The following is an 18,500-nucleotide window of genomic DNA, read 5'->3' as shown; positions in this document are numbered from 1 at the left end:
AGGAAGGAGAGGACCCAGGCTCAAGGGCAGTGGTCCAAAGCCTCGATAGATGTAGACAAAACCCATTCCCTTATGACCATAACTAGTGGCTCCAAACAGTAAGGAAAGCATTACTCAGAAGTGAGGCTAGAGTCACAGTGCCAGTCAGTGCTGTCAAATCCTCCATCCAGATCACTTCTATTTCAGTGTACCCTCTGACTCAGGGTCAAAGAAAATGAACCATTTCATTTGACTTTACTATACAATAACAGAACCAGTAGGAAACAAACACCACAGATTACCCATGGGACTCTATTCTATTGCCTCTGTTGTGAGTCAAATATAGAGTAGATACCAATTGAGTTCAGAGCCCATGGCTCCCTGAGCTAGATGCTGACCTATAATGTAAGGTTAACGTTCTCAATCAAACATACAAACTTAGAAAATAGAAAACTGAGCACAAATTATGATAGTAACTGCCCATTTTTGACCTATGCAGTCAAAAATGGGCAATTACTAAATAAATTGGCATTGTATTATCAATCATATTAAGGAGTATTTGATACTTCTCCAGATAGTAACAGGAGTCAGGGATAAAAGCGGAAAATTAAATAGCAGTTTATTCACACAGTGAGACACAATGTGTAGAGCATGAGGTATGGGAGTATGGGGTGTGGAGTGTGGGTGGGGTGGGTATGGCAGGGCTGGGTTGTGGGATGTGGAAGTATGGAGTATGGGTGTGTGGGGTGTGGAGTATGGGTGTGGGGGGTGGGGGATGGGGATGTAGGATCTTAGCTGTGAGAATATGGGGTATGTGGGGGGTATGGAGTGGGTGTATGGGTGTGTGGGATGTGGGGGATGGGGAAGGGTATGGGGGTGTGGGTGTGTATATGGGGGTGTGGGGTATGGAGCATGGGGGAAGTGATACTAATTATATGAAGGAACAGATTTATTCCTTCTCTGTTGGGGAGCTAGGAAGACATTTAACTTCCAATGTGGGCAACATCCTTAGCACTTTATGTGATCAATCAGAAAGTCTTCATTTATAGGAGCACCAGGAGCCTGTGGGTGCATAGGATACCAAGTACATATATGCCCACACGTGTTTGCTAGTAGAGGAGCTGGGGAAATCTGTTTTAAAGGTCACCACTGCAGGTTGAAAAGGAATCAGAGCAACTGAAGTCATTGTTTTAATCAGCCTCGGGCAAAGCACAAGGGCGGAATCCAAAAGCCATTAAGCATAACAGGGGGAAATAACTGTTACTAAATTCTCCTAGCAAATAATACTTAGAGTAGACCTTTGACTTTTGAGGCTCTAACATTTGTCATCTCAGCGGGCCCTAGCCACCTGCAGGGGCAGGACACACTAGAACTTGTCATTTTCCTGAGGCTGGCAGCTGAGTTCATGGTCATAGAGCAGCTACCCAGGGCCTTCCCTGCCTCCACCACATCCCACACTGTGATCCTCTCGCCTAATGACTCTCGTGGAGTGATAAAATGTACGGTTTCAAGTCTACTGCTCTGATCTTTAACGTCTAGGCCACATGCCGGGTGATAGCAATAAATTCACAGACTTGCAAAAATGGGTTTGGGAAAGAAGACATTTTGAAGGTCAGGGAAATGGGGGCTGGTGTCGTCAAAAAGTTAAATTGTTCGAAAGCGTCTCTGACAAGTTAGGAGACACTGAAGCCTTAAACTGTTATCTTCAGATGCTAAGAAATTCTTACCTCCTTTAAGAGAGTGTACATCTTAGATTGCTAAAGGTTCTGCCTAAATCAGATATATGCCATGACAAAACTATAAGTCATTGGGGAAATTTAAGTTCCCTTGAGGTGCTATGTATATGTGATCATCAACATCATGAAATGATACTGACCAAGTCTCAATAACAGTGTTCCTTCTGCCTACGGACACCCCCCCCCCCCGGGGGGGACTGCACAGGTAGAATCCTAAAGGTAAGTGGATACAGATCCGGGTATATAAGTGAAAAAATGTCACCTCCAGCTCTGGCTTTCCATACAGCTGCTGCATTCAGAAGGGCTACACCCCTGAGAAAGAAGATGGACCTCACATCTCAAGCCCTCCTCCAGACATGGTGCGCCTTCTGCTACACCGTAACCACGCCCCCGTGATGCCTAACCATGCTCCTATACATTTGAACACTGGTCCTATCTCCTTATTATAGCCAAGATGGCCACTTCCCCCATGGAATCTTGACATAGCACTACCTTCTATCTGTTAAGGATTTTGGAGACTGTTGCTATTCAAGAGGGATACCGAGGTAGATTGTCCTTTCGGAATAAGAGATTTACTAGAGTCAGTAACACCACATGCAGACAGCATGATAGAGGGCTCCGAGAAGAATTCAGGCCCACAATGCAAAGTGGGAGTCTCTTCATATAGGTTTCAGAGAAGGCCCTGTATCATGTAACCAGTGAGTAGCCCAGAGTACGGGCTCGTAGTCAGGTGAATACCTGAGAAGTAGGGTAGGGGACACAAGTTTGGTCCTTTAGTTAATGAGTGCCCATCATGTGTTATCTTTAATCCCTGATTGCTTAGGGCCTCTGGGATTGGGAAGACAGGATGATAGGTTCCTAGGCTGTGTCTCAGTAGGGTGCCTGCCATATCCCCATAGCTATAAGATTTACAGACTCAACTAGGAGAGAAGGAGGCTGTTGTCAGTGAACATAGCTGTGTCAGCCCAAGGCTAAACTTAACACTACTTGATCCCAGTGGCAGGGAGTGACCTCCTTCTGCTCAGCTGTGCCTTCCCTACCTCTGCTCTCCCTTACTGTTCTCCCCTATGTTCATTCACACACACACCTTACCTTCTCCACCTCCTCCCCCTCCTCCCCCTCCTCCTCCCCCTCCTCCTCCTCAGCACCAGACTCCTTTTGCTTTCTCTTCCTTCTGTTACCTCCTCTTACTCTGAAGGCTCCTCAACTTGCCAATATGTTAAAAAAAAATGTGAATTTCTATCGAACTGACCGTTTTCCATGAGCACAGCTTGGTCTTGTTTATAAGTTTCTCTCCAAAGCTCCCAGGAGATCAATCCCTCCCTTCCTCCCTTTGTTCGCCATACTCCACTGAACCTGTGTTTCTTCATCGTGCCAACGACCAGCCCCTCACTAGACTCAGCCTCCGAGTTACTAAGCCACTGTCAGACCTCCAACTCTGCTTTCCCTGTCCTACACCTTGTGGTCAAGAGTAGGTAGAGGCCACAGATGGCCAAGGCAACGGTAGAGGCAGCCCGCTTGCTCAGAGCCTTCAGTGCTGCGCTGTCCTGAGGTTCTCTGCATGTCTCTCTTAACCACGTCACAGCATCGGAGTATCAGTCAGTCACCCTGTACCTGGGTCTTCTGTACTTCCGAAAAGTCATAGTTGCATTTGAATGACTTTGTCACATTCCTCACAGTGACACTTCCAAAGGCTTAACATCTCCCTGGAGCTGAAAACCACTGCCCACCCTGATACCCTGGTAGGTTTTGTTAAAGTTAAAGGCCATTCAGCGTGAGTTTTCTCACAGTACCTCTCTTTCCCTTCAGATTTTCAGAATATTCTCATCTCGCCTGTGTGTGTCTTTCTAGCATTAAGGTTCATTCTAAGACCAACCAATCATCTTTTAGACCATTGGTCCATTTCTCTTGCTCCTCTCTAACTCTTCTATTTTTAATGTCTCCTCTACACATAATCCTTCCCTTCATCTTTTCAAGCCTTCCCCATCTTTTAAGAAATTTATTTATTCATTCATTCATTCATTCATTCATTCATTTTATATCCTGATTGTGGGCCCCTGTCCCCCCTCTCCTTCCAGTCCAACCTTTACAAATCCCTCTCTCTATTACCCCCTCCCCTTCTCCTCAGAGATGGAGAAGCCCACCTGGGTAACCGCCCCACCCTGGGACATCCAGTCTCAGTAGAGCTAAGTGTAACCTCTTGCACTGAAGCCCAACCAGGCAGTCCAGCTAGGGAAAAGGGATCCAATGGCAGGCAACAGAGTCAGAGGCAGCTTCTACTCCAATTGTTAGGGGACCCACATGAAGATCAAACTGTACATCCTGCTATAAATGTGTAGGGAGCCTAGGTCCAGCCCCTGCATGCTCTTTGGTTGGTGGTTCAGTCTCTGTAAGCTCCAATGGGCCAGGTTAGTTGACTCTGTAGGGTGCTGTTGACCCCTCTGTCTCACTCAAGTCTATCCCCCCTCTTGCACAAGACTCCCTGAGCTCTGCCTGATGTTTGGCTGTGAGTTTCTGCATCTGTTTCCATCTGCTGCTGGATAAAGCCTCTCAGGACTCTGACAGTGAGTCTAGGACTATTTGGACCATTGCAAAAGAAACTTAAGGCAGGAAGTTGGAAGCCATGAACAATAACCTGTATGTATTTGGCATTATATTTGATATGTTAGGGAAATAGAATGGTCCTTTGACTGTTATCTCTTAGCATCTTATAATTTCTCTTTGATTTCAGTTTTGAATCAGGGCCAGGAGCTCAATTTATATAGGTCTTTCTTCCCCTAGCCAACCAGCTCACCACTAAGTCCCAACAATACCATGGCTTCAGCATCTTCTAATGCTTGTGTTTGTTATCACAGCTCTTGCTTATGGACCACCTCAGTGCAATGGAGTGAAGGTTTTCCTAGTAAAGGAACCCTGAGGTAAGAATAGAAGAATTAACAAAGTAATTGGTGGGAGATGAGAAAGGAAGGGAAAGTCGTTGACTGGTAACAGGTAACAAGGCAAGGAGTAAAAATAAATAGGTAAAGATGTAGGAGGAGGATGTGATCATCACAATGGGAAGATCAGTTAAGGAAAGCAAAGGCTGGGAAGGCAGAAGAGAACGGGAGAATCCATATTCCGTTCCCAATCCCCTCACAGTGGCGAGGTGGAAGGTGGTGCTGGGATGACACTGTAAGTGGTCATCTCAATTATGATGAACGGATAGGATGGACACTCAAGAATATAGAAGCAAGGCTGGGTGCCATGGAGGATTGGTTACAGTATAGGAGAAAGTGCACCATGTATGGAGGACAGCTTGTGTTGTGAGGCCCATCTTAGCTCTTGTGGGTCTAAACACTAGATGTTCTGCATGAAGCAGCTTTATGAAAACCCAGAGCTTGATACAATCCTCTATACACACACCCAGACCCTTATCCATATAGATTCAGCTTTAGACTCAGGCTACACAGTCCTAAGGAGACACCTATGCAGAAGTAGTGTTATGCTACTGAGATGGGTCAATATCTGTCTCTAGTCTTGCCCGCAACCCCATTCTATTCTCCACTCTATCATCAGAACAATCTAGAACACAGACTACCTCCCTGGAACTCTTGAGTGACTCCCTTCTGCCTAAGACACAAGTCTGATGTCTTTGGCCCATGGACATGACTTTCCTTTCCTTTCTTTCTCTCTCCCTCCTAGACCCCAAAGCTCCAAGGCTGCCTGCTAACTCACCTGTCTCCCCACGCTCTCTACAGCTCAGACGCTCTTTGCCCCTCTCTCAATAACTTCCTTCCCGTCTGTCTTCTGTTTGATCTTCAGGATCATGTTCAAAGTCCATCACCCCACCAGTTATGATTTTCGAAATAAGACAGAAGAAACAATACTGGAGTTGAGATGATGAGCATCCACTCATTTTTCTGCAACGGTGGTTATATGGCAGGCAGGGAAATGTGAAACCACAGGCTTGGCCAGGTTTAAATCCTAGTTCAGCCACTTCCTGGTTGTCCCCAGCATCCCAGAGCCAGGTGCCCTTTCCCAGGGGCAGGGCCAGGGCGACCACAGCCTCTCCTTCTCTAGAGTCTCCTGCCCTTGTCCCAGTGCTTCTCAATCTTCCTAACAGTTCCTCATGTTGTTGTGACCCGCCCCCAACCATAACATTATTTTCATTGCTACTTTGTAACATTGCTATTTTTACGAATCATAATGGGAATATTTTTTTGAAATAGCGAGTTGTTGAAGGAGTCTCGACCCACAGGTTGAGAACCACTGTTTTTATCTGATTCTTATTTGTGTGGTACCAAGACTATTAGCATTTTATCAAGAACCAGATCTGGTTTGCCTTTGCGGTTGCTCTGCTCAGTTTAGGGCTTGACACCTACACTTGTAAGTAAATGTTTCTACAGAGAATAAATGAATAAATTTGATTTTGAGAAAGAGATAGAAATCAATACTTTTCACCTTTGGTGCCTCTGTATCATGAAAAAGCATGTTTATTTTCATGATATCCTCTGATAATTAAGGAGATGGATTTTTACAGATGAAGGGCAAAAGAAAGGTAGTTGTGCTGTCTAGTTTTATGTCTACTGGATACAAACTAGAGTTATCTGAAAGGAGGGAACTTCAATTGAGAAAAATGCCTCCATAGAATTGGACTATAGGCCAGCCTGGAGAGCATTTTCTTAATTAGTGATTGATATGGGAGGGCCCAGCCTATTGGGAATGGTGCCACCCCTGGGCTGGTGATTTGAGGTACTATGATGAAGGAGACTGAGAAAGACATGAGGAGCAAGCCAGTAGGCAGCTCCCCTCCATGGCCTCTGCATCAGCTCCTGCCTCCAGGTTCCTGCCCTGTTTGAGTTCCTGCCCTTAGTGCCTTTGGTGATGAACAATGCTAAGGAGGAGTTAAAGAAACCCTTTCCTCCCCAAGTTGGTTTGGGTTATAGTGTTTCATCAGAGCAAAAGAAATCCTATTTAAGAACGTAGTGCTCAAAAGATGTGAAGGACTCCAAACAGACTATGCACAGATATTTTTCTATGACCAACATTTATTGACGGTTAACACTGTAGGCAGAGCCATCCTAATCTTTTGTGTGTAGATTTAATCCACAATCAAAACAACCCCCATCTTATAGAAGAAAATTCAGAAGAATAAACAGTTAAATAACCCCTTCAGCAAGTGGCTGAGCTACAGCCCAAATCTGAAAGAGCCCGTGGTTTTAATCATTGGTTTGTCATTGGTGTATGAGCATTGCTGGGAAGAAACAAGGGGCCTAATTTCCCATCCGTCCCTGCTCTCACCTCTGTTAGTCTCTGTTTTCTCCACCTCCACTGGAAACTCACAGCTTTAGATAGCTTGACCAGCCAGCTGCAAATGACAGCTGAGAGCGTTTCCTGGTAGGTTCAGAAAACTACATAGCCAACACCTTGCTAGCTGCTAAGAGGAAGTGTCAATTACACTGTATTCCCTTTGGATTTTATTTCTGACCTCCTGAGGAAGGGGCTGTTCAACATTTTGATACGTATTTGTGAGGTTGTATTTTTTTTTAATGACTGTTCAAAGGAACACAAGGTACAGAATGAAACTGGAGATTACAAAGGCCCTGTGAGAAGCCTTTGCCACCTACTAGGCATCTAACATCAAAAGAGTTGGCGAAGAGTAATTAGAGCAAGTGCTTGTGCGTTTTCGAAGGGGAAATGGGTGTTTAAAATGAGGATGTACAACCACACAGACAAAAATGGGCAGAAGTATGGTGGTTGGTAAGTCTGAGACCTGTTAGACGCCACAGGACAACAGCTCTCTAATCTAACAGACAGGAGAAGCTGGGTCTGATGTAAATGCTTAAGGGCCAGGGTTTGTATCTCATCCTCATTTTGGTACTGTGTGAATGTGTGGGGCAGGCTGATGTACAGAAACTAAAGGAAAGTAGCTTTTGGTTCCCTTGGCTTCAAGCACAAGTTTCTACTGCTTCAAAAGGTCCCAAGTCACAAGAATGGGTCTCTCTCTGCCTTGTCGGCTTGCCACAGACACAGAAATAGCCAGGGCAGGAAGAGCCAATAGGAAAATGTTTGCTTTGCATCGTTCTAAGCAGAAACCTGTGACAACAGAGGAAATCAGCACAACACAGTCACCTTGAAATTCCATCTCTGGCAAGCCTGGCTTTGGCTTCCTGGTTTGTAAACGGGTTTCTGCACAATACAGGGATATCTCCGGAACTGACTGACTGTGTTATTTTCTTTACCTCCGGCAGCATTCTGAATGTCCTTTTAATAATACTGGACTGGTGCTTATCTGCATTGTGGCCAGAATTATAAAAACCAAGGAATTGCTGAGTAGGGGAGCTTCGGATACAGTTAAATTTTGTTTTCCTTAAAGGGAAATTCTGCCACCCTCTGGACAGAAATCAAAGATCTGTTTCTTAGAGATTCACACAGAATAGAGTTTTCAAGACTTGTTCCTACTCCCTAAAAATAAACATCTTTAAAAAAAAAAACAAACTATATGCCCTTTAAAAAGTGAGGAAGACGAATAGAGCTGTGTAGAAGGAGTCCTGGCAGCTTTAGGAGGTCATAAACAAAATACATGAAAAATAAAACTAAGATAAGTCCACAAATTCAGAGAACGGGCTCAGAGCCCACTGAAGAAATAGTCTCTGGCATTTAACACACATTCTTTCCACGGCTTGTTTATAGAGTTTGTGTTACTCTGCAATAGCCAGAAAGACTTTTCCAGACATGACTGTTTTGCAATTACATTTTATTTTATTTTATTTTGGGTTTTTGAGACAGGACTTCGTGTAGCCCTGGCTGTCCTGTAGACCAGGCTAGCCTAGAATTCACAGAGATCTACCTGCCTCTGCCTCCCTTTGCCTCCTGAGTGCTGAGATTAAAGGTGTGGACCACTCTTCAGCTTGCAGTTAGTAACCACTGAGCATAAAGACAGCGAAATTTCAGTCATTTGAGAGAAATTGGTCACAGGAATCCAAATGGGCAGTTTGTTTCTGAATCCTACCTATTTATCCATGGGACATGCTTAATTAAAGTCACAAATGAAACTCGGAAAAATTCAAGGATGTGGTTGTTACCAATTAAAATGTGGGGCAAACCCAAGCACAGCCAGGTCCTTCTTATAAATACCCAGAGGAAGAAACACCCAGCAGGACACAGAGAACCGTACCTGGTTTTGGCAACAGGGTTTTGATGCTTCTGGTCCTGGAGCACCTTGGCCAGCTGTTTTTGCAGAAACAAAACCTTGTCTTGAGTTCCTTTAATGAATGGGTGGTCCAAGAGATGGGTGACCGAAGGCCGCTTTTCAAAATCTTTAATAAGACACCTGTTTGCAAAAACAACAAATAATTCTCAAGTGAAACATTAGACATTGTCTTTCCCTAGGAATATCATATAGGAGGATATCCTTGCCAGGATCCACCAGGCAAGAAGACCTGGTGATGAACGTGATCATTAGCCCTACATAGCTCTTTCCTTTGAAATATGTAGCAGAAAGTAGAAAAAACTCTATGAATTGAATTAGTTAAAACATCAGAAATCTACTTTAGATTTTTGTTAAGTAAATATTAAAAATTCATTTTTTACCCTCAATTTACTGTGAAATATTTGAAACATTGGAAAAGTAGACTGCTTAGGAGAGCATTTTTAAGAGAAGGAAGTTTATCTAAGGAGCCTATAGAATTAAGGCATATCACCCCTACTCTGTTATAGGAGATGCTCTTATTGGGTGGAGTGGAAATGCCAGGGATGCATTTAGAAGCTTGCAAAGAAAGAAGCGAACCTGCAAGCAGAAGAGAAGAGTGGCCACTGGTTGCTAACGTTTTTTTCTGAGAGAACAGAGAGGCCACAGGACTGAAAGTGACAGGCACATAATTCTGGGGAATTGTGATGGAATTATGCAAAGTGGGAACAGAAAGTCCATGCCAAACGGTAAAAGTCAGGTTCTGTTTGAACCCCCCTGCAGTAGATTGGTTAGAGCCACCCCAGAGAAATGGCTTTCTCATTTGGACTCAGTGACCCATCTAAAGAAAACAACGACTCAATGCATGTTGCTGCATCCTCTGACACACGGAAATCTCTAGTGAAATGGGATCTGATGAACACCTCTCCAGTCACCATTGCCTCTCTGTCCTGCATCAGAGGAGGAAGCTACAACATCTTTCACTCTCAGTTAACACAGAAGACTCAGGCTAAACCCGGAATGCTCTCCTGCCACTCCCTGTCATCAACAGCTGTGGTTTGTCCCACAGTAGCACGCAGGCAGCAACCCAAAGCTTTGGCAAGCAGCAGGAAATTTTAGCAGCCTCTGAGCACTTTTGACAGAGCATTTAAGCCCAATTCTTTACAGCAATCCCCAGTTGTCAGATTCACAGGGAGCTTTTAGCTTTGCAATTTTCACTTCAAAACGCTTTCCCTCACCTTCTAGTCCTGAAGGATATTCGGTAACATTCGGTAACATTCCCATTCCCATCAGTCCATTGGTGGATGCCTTGGGGACTCCTAGAGCCAGAGCTTGCAGCTAGAAAAGCCAACGGCACCTAGAATATCTCCAGACTGATGCCCACAAGACTATAAATACCACCGCCACCTTGCCATGGGGAGAAATCAATCATTTGACTTTTATAAGTCCAGGTGGTTTGTATAGCCTATAATTTTTCCTAGCAACAATACAAAATCAGGCACACAGGCTCACAAAAGACTGCTGTTGTCTTCGGATGAGCTATCTTCCCAGGGTTCCATGTATATTCATGTGTCCAAGTAACTACTGTCAAAGGAAAACACATTTGAGTCACTGTTTGCTCAGAAAAGAAGGAACTCAAGAGGGCTATATGATTGGTAATCCTGGTGATGTTCTTCCCTCCTGACCAAGTGTGGACCATTAAAAAAAATAATAATAAAAAATAAAAAATAAAAAAACCTAAAATAAAATAGCCATGTGTGTCTCAAGAGAGCTGATGAAGACAGATAGACCTGGATCCTCAGAGGGAATGGGATGTGATGGTGGTAAGTCCAGGATCCACCCAAGGGCCCAATGATCACTGTTCTCACAGAGGATTCAAGTTCTGATTCCAGCAACCACATCCGATGGCTCACCACTGCCTGTAACTCCAGCTCCAAGGGATCTAACATCCTCTTCTGGCCTCAGCCAGCATTTCACATGTACATAAACACACACACACACACACACACACACACAAGCATACACATACCACATACAAATATGTTTTTGTTTGATTGTTTGTCATTTGTTTTTTAAGAGATAGAAAAGAAGTGATAAAATAGAGATGCTTTCCTTACCAGGTAACTGTTACCAAGGCTTCAACACACAGACTCAGGGGCAAAGCCAAATGCAGACTAAGTGACAGCATGAAAAAACATCACGACATGTGAAATAGGTAACAAGCAGAGTGTACCGCTAACCTTCCTCCTTGGGACAGACATTCAGGGGAGGCTGTCAGAGAAGGCCTGCAGACAGTCTTTTGGGTAGCCTGAAAAAGCATGTCCCTAGTGGAATGGGAAGCAGTTGAAGGTAGGATATCTATCTGTCACACGATGTTAGCATCTACCGGCAAAGGAAGGCTTCTAACAAGTGACAAGATTATCTGATGTATTGGAGAGGGTCTTGCTTTAGATCACAGGGTGGGTAAGAAAATGCATGAATATCAAAGAGAGAGAATCAGATGAGGAAGACTGTACCCCACAAATCTGTTCCTGTGGCGATCCAAATAAGATATGGTGGTGGTGGGCGAGACACCCAGGAAGATGATGAGTTAGTCTTCTCAGTAAGACTGGAGTGGGTGCAAGGATACAGCACTGGATCAACTCAGAAAAGAGGCTGAGCGTGCCTGGGAGGGAGAATGCTAAACAGCACAGCCAGCATCACCTCCAGCTGCACAGGGAGGCTTTCTAGGGGAAGGGCAAGAAGACCTTGAGACCGTAGCCTTAATTCATAAACACCCCTCCACATCTCCTTCTCATGGGGTCAACACACAAGTCTGAAAGGGAGTTGTTATGATATTGAATCACAGAGCAAAGACTCTGTCTACTAGATAACAGCATTATCCCACTCTGTTTACTCAGCAAACATTTATTATGCCGCACCAGAATTAGATGAAATGAACTAATGCATGAACAATTATGATATTTATCCGCAAGCATCTGTAATAAATTTTAATTGGAAAGATGGGAGGACTGGAGAAACAGAAAACCATGAAAACTAGTGTTTGCTTATCTATCCAGGGAAAAAACAAAAAAACAGGAAAACAACCACTGGCCATGACCATGCGTGCCTGCCTGTCTTCCCAGCATTTAGGAGATGAACAAGAGCTTTAGGCATTCAAGGTCATTTTCACAATGATATTCACTTCTGGATCAGCCTGGACTACATGAGACCCTGTCACAAAAGAATAAAACAAATGAAGACAGAAATAAGGGTTTCAGAGCCACAAGGATCATGATTTTCTATTCGTGTGTGTGTGTGTGTGTGTGTGTGTGTGTGTGTGTGTATGTGTGTGTGTGTGTGTGTGTGTGAGTACATATGCATGTGTGTGTTCTTGTGTGCATATGGTGTGAATACGGAGATCAGAGGTCAGCCTTAGGCACCTTCCTCTGCCGCTCGTCAGCTGATCTTTTGAGACAGGTCTCTCAGTGAACCTGGAGTTCACTGACTAGCTAGACAGGATCCAACTTTCCCTGTGCTACCACTGATCCAGCACTGAATGTTTTCTGTGTACCCACTTTTATACAGTGTTGGGGATTCGAACTTGGGTCCTCATGTCTTTCAAGCAGGAACTTCACCAATAGAACCAACTTCTCAAGTCCCATTTTCTTCTCTTTGGGTTTGCTTGGTTGGTTTTTTTTGTTTGTTTGTTTGTTTGTTTTTTGTTTTTTTTTTTAAATCCATGATACAACCCAAGCCTCACCTTCCAGATACAAGTACTACAAGCCTGCACCATGACACCCCGACACGATTTTTTTTTTTTTGGCTAATCTTATTTTCCAATGTGAAGAGCCTGAGATCAGCCCATCAGTGATGATGGGGCCCTGGGTCAACTCTCACAGAAGAACCTTTTTGACTCTGTATTGTTAAAAATGGCAAGCTATGGTGTATGGTGCAGCATAGTCAAGTGATATATTGTTAGAAACTTCTAGTCAAGGAAGACTTCCTGCAGGTAGCAAGACCTAAGCCAGGCTTGAGTGAAGCAGAAAGAGCTAGGTTGATGGAGATGAGGCAGAAGGCATTTCTAAATGGGGGAAAACAGAACAATTAGTACAACATTCACACTAGATAAGAAGTGCAGTCAGAACACCTTCACCTTTCAAGCTGCTACTTTTGAATGCCTAAGTGTTGAGGTATACTATGTGGAGATGTGTCTCTGTCCTTCCTCACCCACCTAAGGCCTTCTCTGATTGGCTTTAATAAAATCTGATGGCCAATTAGCAGGGCAGGAAGTAGAAGGTGAGTGGGACTTCCTGGGAGAGAGAAAGGAACTCTGGGAAGAAGAAGAAGGCCCTTTATCCAGGAGGTATGAGAGGATATGACTATGGGCCTGAAAGGTATAGCTAGCCACGTGGCTGGATGGTCAGGTTAACTTAGATGAGCTAGTTAAGCATCTGCCCAGCTAAGGCCAAAGCTTTGAAATATTAAAAGGTCTCTGGGTAGTTATTTGGGGAACTGGCTGGTTAAGGAATAATTGCCACCATATTTATTTCCAGCATTAATTAATATGTATAGAACATTAATAATCATTGTATGCCTAAGGGTAACTACTGTCCTTCATCCCTTTACCAGCTCTAACCAAGGAATGATCATTATTGCTTAAGATTTTGAAGAGTGATGTCCTACTCTTCAAGGTCAAGATTTTCAGCTCATCATTTTCAAGCAGACAGTTAGTGAATGAAGACAAAACTGAGTGGGCGGGAACCCCAGACAGCCTCTGTGCAGTTCTCACAAGAGAGTTCTCCTCAGACTTGGAGGGCAAACCCAGGAAATTAAGAAAATTGAATATACTTACTCATTTCAAGATTATTTGCTAACCCAAGGACTGCAATGTCCAGTTACAGAATATTTTCACCAGCCAGGGCCTAAGCAGGCTTTGCAAAAGGATGAAATGCAGGGATCTCTGACCTGGGACATGGTTGCCAGCCAGTGTGAGGGAAGTTGGGTAAAGTGCTAGCCATGTGTGATAGTCTGCTAATGGGGGAGAGGAAGAGACTGAAAGAAGAAAAAGAAATGGCTTCTTAGTGAACAGAGTTTGGGAAACATCAGTGATCCTCTAAAACAAGTACAACTGGAGTTTCATGGTGTGTTTGAATACATTAAAGTTTGTTTGTTTTAAGATTTATTTATTTATTTCATGTATTTAGGTATATGCTTGCTCTCTTCAGACACACCAGAAGAGGGCGTCAGATCCCATTACAGATGGTTACAAGCCACCATGTTGTTGCTGGGAATTGAACTCAGGACCTCTGGAAGGGCAGTCAGTGCTCTTAACCACTGAACCATCTCTCCAGCCCCTAAAGTTGCCTCTAAAAAACAACAATAACAACAACAACAACAACAACGAACATTAGCATTTTTAAAAATTACTTAATTTTTTTGGAGCCAATGTTTCCAAGCTTACTTGGCCATAGACGTTTTATTCTTCTTTCCCTTCCTGTTTTCTTCTGTCGGTGGACCACACACCACAGATGCCACCTTGGAAGTTCTGTTGTAAGCTCTGACAAGTGCTGTGTTTTTAGAATGAGGACAGAGGTAAGTCCTCCCCATAGAAGACCAAGGCAAGATCCACGAGTCCCTAACTGTCACTGTACCTGGGATATTCATAAGCTATTACTTCTATAGAAGACAGTTTCTCAAACTGGGATAATGCTTGGCCCAAGTCAGCTCTTCTTAGATTTTTTTACTTGAGGAAAAAAAAAAATAAGATAGAACATAGACTGACTTTAGGGAAGCTAAATCCCAGGTAAAATCTTCCACTGCTGTGCTCTTTTAATCTCCTTTTTAAAAGTAGGTTTAGATGTGTTTTTTCTGTGGCGAGGGACCCAAAGCAAAGTATAATAAAATTGTATTTATAGCTTGAACAGTAAGAGGCCCCAGATTTACAAGGCCACAGTAGACAGTTTGAATATGATAGGAAAACCCACCAGAAGAAAAATGAAGCAAGCTGCAGCCTTGAAGGAAATCAATTCAGGACCTGATTTGAAATTCTAGTTCCTTCCATCATGTTTTCTTGGCTGAAGATTAATTCTCGGAATTCATTTGTGGTCCCACATTATACACGGGGCTGTTGCTGGTGTTTGCAGTAAGCCAAAAACAGGCAAAAAGCAAGATGTGATGTTGGGCCCTGACACTGGGAAGCCAGGCAGTGGATTGGGCACACGCGTGCGTGTGTGTGTGTGTGTGTGTGTGTGTGTGTGTGTGTGTGTGTGATGTCCTAGGGATGCAGCTGCACTGTCTGTCCCTGTAACCTGACATTTCAGGACCAAACTCCCCGGATGCCTGAACAGGGTGGGGGAACCATTTACCAACAATCAAGATTTACCCATGAATAAACCCACTTGATATAGTGCAGCTGAAAAAGCGAGAACTAAAAATACTAATGAGCTTGGGAAAAAAAAAGAAAAACCAAGAGGAAGGCAATCCTCTCCCACACAGTGGGGCCATGCTACGTCAAAGCCCACAGTTTTCATCTCCTCTCACGACCTTGTCTCTATTTTGTCTCTCATACTGCCGGCTGCCTTCTTAAGGCTTGCTACTTAGATTGCGTGTCCCCATTGGTACAGGGCACCCAACTGCTGTGGATCCGTCCAAACATTTCCCTGCCCCGTGACTCACTTTAACGCTGTGCGGCTCCTATCACTGTCACACAGAAGCCTGACTGGCAAGAGGAGAAAATCCTCCTGAGGATATGGTAATTACAGGCTCAGCAGCGGAGCACATGGTGCTCCGACTTGGAAGAAAATTTCCATTCTGGAAAACAAGACTGACAGCAATAGGCGATTTCCCAAAGTGACTGATGCCTGGGCTGGGGGTGGGGAGGGGGGCATCTATGGCATTGCTTATTGCTTACATGGATTTAGTGAACAACCTCCTTTCTATGTGCTAGAGTATTTAGCCACATTATGGCGATGTGTTGAGACCTGGAATTACATGCTACCTTCATGCCTGGGGTGAGCCATGTAAATGAGATACATGGCTGCAAACTCAGCTGGGCAGCTGTACAGATATCAGTCTGAGTGGAAGTGGAAAAGCTCTGAGGAGGCAGGAGGGGTGCTTCAGATGGGGAAGGGGAGGGGAGGGAGTAATCTCCCTCTGAAGCAAATCTGTGCTGAGAATAGAGTCTGTACAGAAGTCAGGAGATGGGAAGGGTTTGCATAAGCATGGCCCCTTGGCTTGTCTATTAAATGCTTTGTGGGCAGGGAGTGGCACTCCTGAGAAGGATTAGGAGGTGTGGCCTTGTTGGAGGAAGTGCTTTACTGAAGGTAGGCTTTGAGGTTTTAGGAGCCCAGGCCAGGCCCAGTCTCTCTCTCTTCCTGCTACCTGAGGATCCAGATGTAGAACTCCTGCTGTTTCTCCAGTACCATGCCTATAGGCACACCGCCATGTCCCCCACCATGATGATAATGGATGAATTCCCTGAAACTATAAGCAAATTAAATGCTTTCTCTTATAAGATTTGCCTTGGTCATGGCAACTCTTCACAGCAATAGAACACTGACTAAGACAGCAAGGCATTGTGGGAAGTTGCCATCTTGCCTGAGGTCCCTGGCTGGGGAGTGAAGAGGTAGAAAGAGAAACAAGTGAGTCTGACTCGGAGGTAAAGCTGTTGGCATCAGACCAAGGCGAGGTTGTGGAATTGAAAAGAAAAAAAAACAAAAAAAAACAAAAAAAAACCCATATTGTATGGCCTCAACTCCAAGACCAAGAGATGAAGATCAACTTGCGTCCTCTACAGATGACTCAAACAAGGTAGAGAGGTAAGGAAGGAAAATATGCAGCGTTGTCTGAAGCCAAACCATCAAGTCTAGGGCGCACTGGGATCCACCTCCAGAGGTGACAGCTATGCATTGTGCTTGGAGACAATCCTTTCACAGAAGTGGTACCCAGGAGTAGAGACCTCACAGAGGAGACTGCAGCATGTAGACACATACCACACATGCCGAGGTATGGCTGGACAGTGCAGAGATCCCTCCATTTGCCTCTGTCTCTGATTCCTTAGCAATGTAAATAATGAGAAAACCCCAGAACTACTAGCTGGTTGTGTTCTTAGCTCAGAAGATGTGCAAACAAAAGTTTGACATCCTCAAGCAGCATTTGTCTACGGATAGGCTGCCCCTCCCCCGATGGGAGAGAGAATCATAGACAGATAGCAGACAGAGTCAGCCTGGGAGAGGTCTGAGGAGCCATCTGGGAGTGTTAAATGAGTGAAGAGCCCACTTATAGCAGGGCAGCCAAGCAGCAGGGAGGGGTGCTGATTGGGAGAAAGCAGAAGTGTGTCTGAGAAAAAGCCATAGAAAGACCTGCTGAGGGAGGTGGCTGCTTAACTATTGCTGATGACACTGCCACCTTCTGTAATGGATGTATTATTGCAAGCGTGCCCTCTGCTGAGTGTGGTGACAGCCAAGAAAGATCTCAAAAAAAGTTATAAATTCAATGTATTATTTATTATCATTAGTGCATGTGTTCTATTTGGGTTCCAGGAAGGGTCTGAGCACAGGCCTCCAGGCTCACACAGCAAGTATCTCTACTCGCTGAACTACCTCCCTCACCAAAATATCTCCTAAGTGTTTGTATCCCAGGGCTTAGGTCATTTTCAGGACAGTAACCTGTAAGTTAGTAAGGACAGGTCCTTAGCTATCATGTTTGGGGGGGAGGGGGGGAGTTTATGAAAGGCATTACACTGACATTTTTTTCTTGTTGTGTAGTCTATAGATGATGTGAATGCATGTGCACATCTGTGTGCAGATGCACATGCCTGTGTGTGTTGGGGGGGGGGGTCAGCGTCAAGCGTCTTCCTTAGATGCTCTCAAACCCACCCAAATCTGGAGCTCACCTATTCAGCTAGGCTGACCAAAAGGGCCGACAAAGCCTAGAGGTTCTCTTGTCTTCATGACTCCAGCCCTCAGCTTATGGGAACGTAGCGCTGTTTTACATGGATGCTGGGGTTATGGACGTAAGCCCTCCTGCTTGCACAGAAAGCTCTTTACTGTCTGAGTCATCGTCACCTCATGTGATGTAGTCGGGGCATCAAAAAAAATCACAAGCCATTACCTCATTTCGTCACCATAGCAACTAACACATGAAGTTCTTAGTCCGTTTCCAAATACCAACCTCCAGTTCACAGGGCTAGAGAGGATGCAGTCATCCTTGGAGTGCTGGGTCCTGGGACTGTTCTCTCAGGGGACAGTAGAGCAGCTGCTGCTGCTGACGGCATTGTGAGCACAGCTAAGGTCTCCTGCAGCTCCCTCACCAAAGACCCTTGGGTCTTTGTAGTGGCAGGAATTAGCAAGAGATCCACCAGACTTGACCAGAAGATCAGAGGCCAACCATGGCTTAATTTAGACGTCTTTAAATAAGGTGAAAATTAAAGAAAGATTCACTTCACCAGCCCAGGGAGGTGAGGAGCCCTGGAGATAGATGTGGTAGCTAACTCCACAAGATGGGGATTATAGAAAACATGAGAGTCAGGACAAGATCATCCAGAAGCTGCCAAATTCATTTTTAAGAGACATGGCTCTCACCTCAAAGAAAAGAAAAAGATGGTTTGTCCTGAAGCCAAATACGAGTGACAGTGG

The 18,500-nt window shown here is 44.5% G+C and overlaps 1 protein-coding gene across 1 annotated transcript in view; it reads right to left on the bottom strand.

Annotated features, from left to right (window-relative positions):
- Myo3b (myosin IIIB) overlaps positions 1-18,500 on the bottom strand; it is a 333,329-nt gene that overhangs the window by 201,881 nt on the left and 112,948 nt on the right. Inside the window, exon 8 of the mRNA XM_052182659.1 lies at positions 8,872-9,027. Within this exon, the coding sequence (XP_052038619.1) occupies positions 8,872-9,027 (156 nt within the window). The remainder of the gene's footprint in view (positions 1-8,871; positions 9,028-18,500) is intronic.

The sequence above is a fragment of the Apodemus sylvaticus genome, chromosome 5, assembly GCF_947179515.1.
Source record: "Apodemus sylvaticus chromosome 5, mApoSyl1.1, whole genome shotgun sequence".
Lineage (NCBI taxonomy): Eukaryota > Metazoa > Chordata > Mammalia > Rodentia > Muridae > Apodemus > Apodemus sylvaticus.
This window is presented reverse-complemented; position numbering and strand designations above follow the sequence as displayed.